At 48.1% G+C, this 4,462-nt stretch overlaps 1 protein-coding gene across 2 annotated transcripts in view; it reads left to right on the forward strand.

The window, feature by feature from the left end:
• The first annotated feature begins 220 nt into the window (after window positions 1–220).
• LOC119315400 overlaps window positions 221–4,462 on the forward strand; it is a 16,546-nt gene continuing 12,304 nt past the window's right edge. The window contains exon 1 of one of the 2 annotated variants that reach the window (XM_037590026.1): window positions 221–879. In XM_037590026.1, coding sequence (XP_037445923.1) covers window positions 274–879 — 606 coding nt within the window. In that variant the 5' untranslated portion in view covers window positions 221–273. The remainder of the gene's footprint in view (window positions 880–4,462) is intronic. The other variant, XM_037590027.1, reaches the window with a different exon arrangement.

Consider the following 4,462-nt stretch of genomic DNA (forward strand, 5'->3'; position numbering starts at 1 on the left):
AGCATACGTGGGCCTTTCAAATTAAGTTCATGTCCAGCCGCCCCCTTCACTCTAGCTCCAAGTTGGCCCATCCCATCAGCCCATTCCGACCCTCTTGTTCTTAGCCCCAAGTTGCACATCCTCATTAGGTACTTATAGGTGGGTTGTCTTGATCCCATGTTTAGGGTTTCCTACATCTAGGTTTGTCCTCACACTTTTTTCTCACCACCACTTCTCTTCTTCTCTTTTCCTAAAAAAAAGCTTCTATTCTTCTCTTTTGTGGTTGTGGTGGTGATGGATCGTTCATGTGGTCCGTTCTCTAAGCATGATGCTAATGGCAAGCTTCGCTTCGACGACGACAAAGAGGATCTATCAGATCTAGTTCGCAACAAAGTTGAGTTTCGTCCGAAGTTTCAAAGGAAGCAGGAAGAATATGAGTATGAGAGTTGGGGCTCACCGCCGACTTCGTACAAGGAGGAGGAGCGCCGCCTTGCAACGACGACTCCTTCTCAACCTCATCAGACTAGATCTGATGATGCCCTAGATCCATGGCTTAAAGCGCGTGACGACGGGTTCTCTATCTTGAACGACAACCCTAGATCTGAATCTAGATCCGTGAAGTACATCAACTCCTCAAAAAACAATGCCCATGGTGACCAGTGCAAGGATGGCAGCTCCGGTCGTGGGATTGTTCCCCGTCCTCCGCCGGCAAAAGGCTGGTCTACGAGCGGCGTCCCCTCGGAGCGGAGCGGCGCCGGCTCCGAGGTGGGTGCTGAGGAGAGCGACGGCGGCGCCTGGGATGGCGTCGCCCCGGGGACGAGCGGTGCCGGCGACGAGGTTGGCGCTGTTCCGGAGGCGAACATCCTCAGCGTCCCCGTCGATGCGTGGACATGCCACCAGGTGAGCCCCTCGTACGTTAATTTTATCCTCTAGATGCATGTTCATGGACGTCTAGTGTAGTAGTGTTACGCTCCCGCTACGATTACTTCAGGAATTCACAGGATCCGATGCAGATTGAGAGGAAGAACTTTCGTGCCGATAAGTACTAGCGTAGTGTCCCACGACTAGTACTGGTCTCGGGCTTCAGGGGTAATTGGCACAGGCCACTAACATCTGACTACTAGCTTGTTTAATTGTTTTTGCACCTAAAACATCTGTATCTTCTTATGTCAATGCCAGTTTCTTGGATACTGGAGTACATGCTACTCCTGTGCTCCGGATATCTTAGTTTGCATATAATGCCTGCTCTTAGGATGCTTATAATCATTATAATTAGTCCTGGGATTTATTTTGTGTCAAATCATTTCTGGCAGACATCCATCCCTCGCTGGAAGACTAATTATCCTTCCAAATTGGTACTAGATATCTGTGCTATTTATCTTGTCTGTAGTGCACTTGGTAGATAAATTCTTGGCACTGCTCATGGATGATTGATTGTCCTATGAATATTGAAAGTGAGGATATGATACATTCTCGTAGGGACTAATTGTTGAGGATGCTATACATCGTTCCATTAGGTTAGTGCTGTTATATTGCCTATTTCTAGGGAACCGCCATAATCATTGGACGATCCCTCATGTTTGTATCGATCTTTACATTTGGGGTACTGTGCCCAGCAATCTGTTGCATGAAACAAGACGATCGTATAACCACTTAAATGCCGTGTTGTGCTTCTTAGTGCTGCACTTTTTAGTTCAATTCGTGTTTGCATTAGGGGCAGCTGTGATTTTGGTTCCACCACTTTGACAATTAGGTTCTGAAGAAGATAAGGTTCAGAGATGATAGTTGATGAATCATACATATGCTGATAACACCTCCTCCTAGGAAATAAGTATTCAACTTGGAACGCACATTGAAATAATATAGATTTAGTTGAAGTGCCATATCGCTCTAGTTATACTACTTATCAAAACAGTATTATACTCCCTCCGTCCGAAAATACTTGTCATCAAAATGGATAAAAGGGATGCATCTAGAATTAAAATACGTCTAGATACGTCCCCTTTTGTTCATTTTGATGACAAGTATTTCCGGATGGAGGGAGTATTAATTAATAGGTAATGGTTGGAACAAGTAAACTGAAATTCAGCTTATGTGATATTTTCTGCCATTGAATTACTCTTGTCATAGGTATGGATATTTGTCCTTCTAAAAACGGTAATATAATACTGTTTTGATAAGCTGAATTAAAATGATATTTGTCGATCTTTATATTCAGAAACGTAGTGATGGCACATCATCACTTGCTGATTTTGCAGCATTTGTTTCATAAAAATAGTACATATCCTGTGGAGTCTCGTACATATTCTTTTAGTGTGGTGTTTGTATTCATGTTGCTGTGCGTCCTAGTAGTGCTTCTTCTGCTGCCATTTTTGTTTTGTTTTGCAAACTATGTGCCTTCTGTTGTGTGTTGTGTATTGCTTTCCCAGCGGCTGTGCACGTGACCAGCCATTAAAGGTGATTTAGTCGACGTCGCTGCCGGTCAGAACGAAAGGATTGAACATCAGACCACAAGACCTGGAGTGCCACCTCGAATGGCAGTGCTGGGCTGTGCTGGACTTGGATCCACTGTTTACTGCTGCTGCGTGCTGCAGTAGTGAAGGTTGCTGCTCCATCGGATGCTGTTGTGGTGTTGCAGTGATCACGACATGTCTCCATGTCATCCCTGTGTTGGGGTCACCTTGCTTTGATTTCCGTTTTGCCACGCAGGCTCGAAATAATCAGGGAAACCATAACTTGTAACTCGAGGGGGCTCCTCACCATTGAGGGCAGGAAAGCCACACACGGATCGATGGATTAAGTCTTGGTATCCACCAGACAGCGGTGGTGGCAGAGGCCCTCAGAGCACTTGGTATATCCACTAGGATTAATGCTTCAGAAGACGAGCTTACCTTTAACTGGACCACCACCCCACCAGCTTCCCAGTGGCTCTGGAATTCTTCCTGTAAAACAAAACACCAGTTTAGCAAACTTTCAGTGTTACCATTCAGCATCAAAGGGAAGGGAAAATTTAACCTCACGAGGAAAAGACCCCCATATCCCTGCAGCGAGAGGGCAGTGAACAAATAGGCGCAGTGCCTCATGGCCACACATGCAAAGGGAGCAAATGGGTTCATGTGGCCATCTCTTCCTTCTAGCAAGATAATCTGCAGTTAGGCATTTTCCTTGAACATTCAGCCACGAAAAGAATTTGACCTTCGTGGGGAGCTTGATTTGCCATATAAGCTTCTTGAGGGGAGAATCAACTTTGCAAATAAATTGAATAGTGTAGGCGGAGCTGGCAGTATATTTCTTATTTTCAGTCCACTTCCATTCCACCTTATCCAACACATCGGACAGAGAGAAGGCAGAGGATTTTTGCCAGAAATCAATGTGTTCAATTAGGACCTCAGAGTCTGGGTTCCTCTTTATGTGTGTAATCCATCTTTTATCAGCCAGGCCATCCGCAACTGAGATGTTTCTTTTCCAACTATGCTTGTAGAGCTTTGGGCAGGCAATAATAAATGGGGCGAGGCCATTTAACCCGTGATTGTTTGAGAACGACAGAGAACGGCCAGTTTCTGTGATGGAAGTGCTGGCAACAAACAGGTCTTTGACCTCCTTGTCACATGGACGGGGTAGACCATGCCAAGGTTTGTCTGTGTCCGTTGCGTTTTGCCACAGCCAGAGAACTTTAAGTTTAAGGGCCTTCCCTTGAGCAGCCGAGTCAGGGATGCCAAGTCCACCCAGACTCAGGGGCATAAAAACTTGGGACCAACACAGCAGGCCCTTACCCGCTGCTGATGGCATTAGACTCAGCCCATAGGAAGTCCCTTCTGAGCTTATCGATCTGCTTGATGACCCATTTGGGCTGATCCACCGCCAACAGCTGAAATATAGGCAGAGCAGAGAGCACAAAACGCACCAGGGTTGCCCACCAGCAGAAGAAACCAATTTTGCCTTCCAACCAGCAATATTTTTTGCAATTCTTGGAAATCCTGACGTTTGAATATTTTATCAGAGAGGCATGCCAAGTTATGAGCAGGGGAGAGCCACAATCACTCTCAGCCCTCCAGCAACTCCAACTGGCCGACCCAAACAGACATTGATTTTGTCTGCTTTTTGTCCGTTATCCGTTTGGGTCGGCCGTCCGCCTGTCCATGTCCGCTTTCTCAATTGGGTCAGCCGGTGCGCCCAACGGGGACGAACCCATTTTTTGACATATCCGTCCCGACATTCTGTCGAACACCTGGTGGGTGAACTGTCCCGAGCGTCCGCCGCCGCACCTCCTGCTCACTGGTGAGGAGGACCTCGCAGGGTGGCCCGTGGCCGCACTGGTCGCAGCAGCGTCGTCGCAGCTCGCTGCCCCGCTCGTCGCACTCGCCCCAAGCTCGCTGCGCCCGGTCCGAGCTCGCCGCCCTGCGGGCCCCGAGCGCGCCGGTCCGCTCGCCGCGCCCACCTCGAGCTTGCCGCGCCCGGCCCGAGCTCACCGCCCCGCTCGTCG

The sequence above is a fragment of the Triticum dicoccoides genome, chromosome 6A (assembly GCF_002162155.2).
Source record: "Triticum dicoccoides isolate Atlit2015 ecotype Zavitan chromosome 6A, WEW_v2.0, whole genome shotgun sequence".
Lineage (NCBI taxonomy): Eukaryota > Viridiplantae > Streptophyta > Magnoliopsida > Poales > Poaceae > Triticum > Triticum dicoccoides.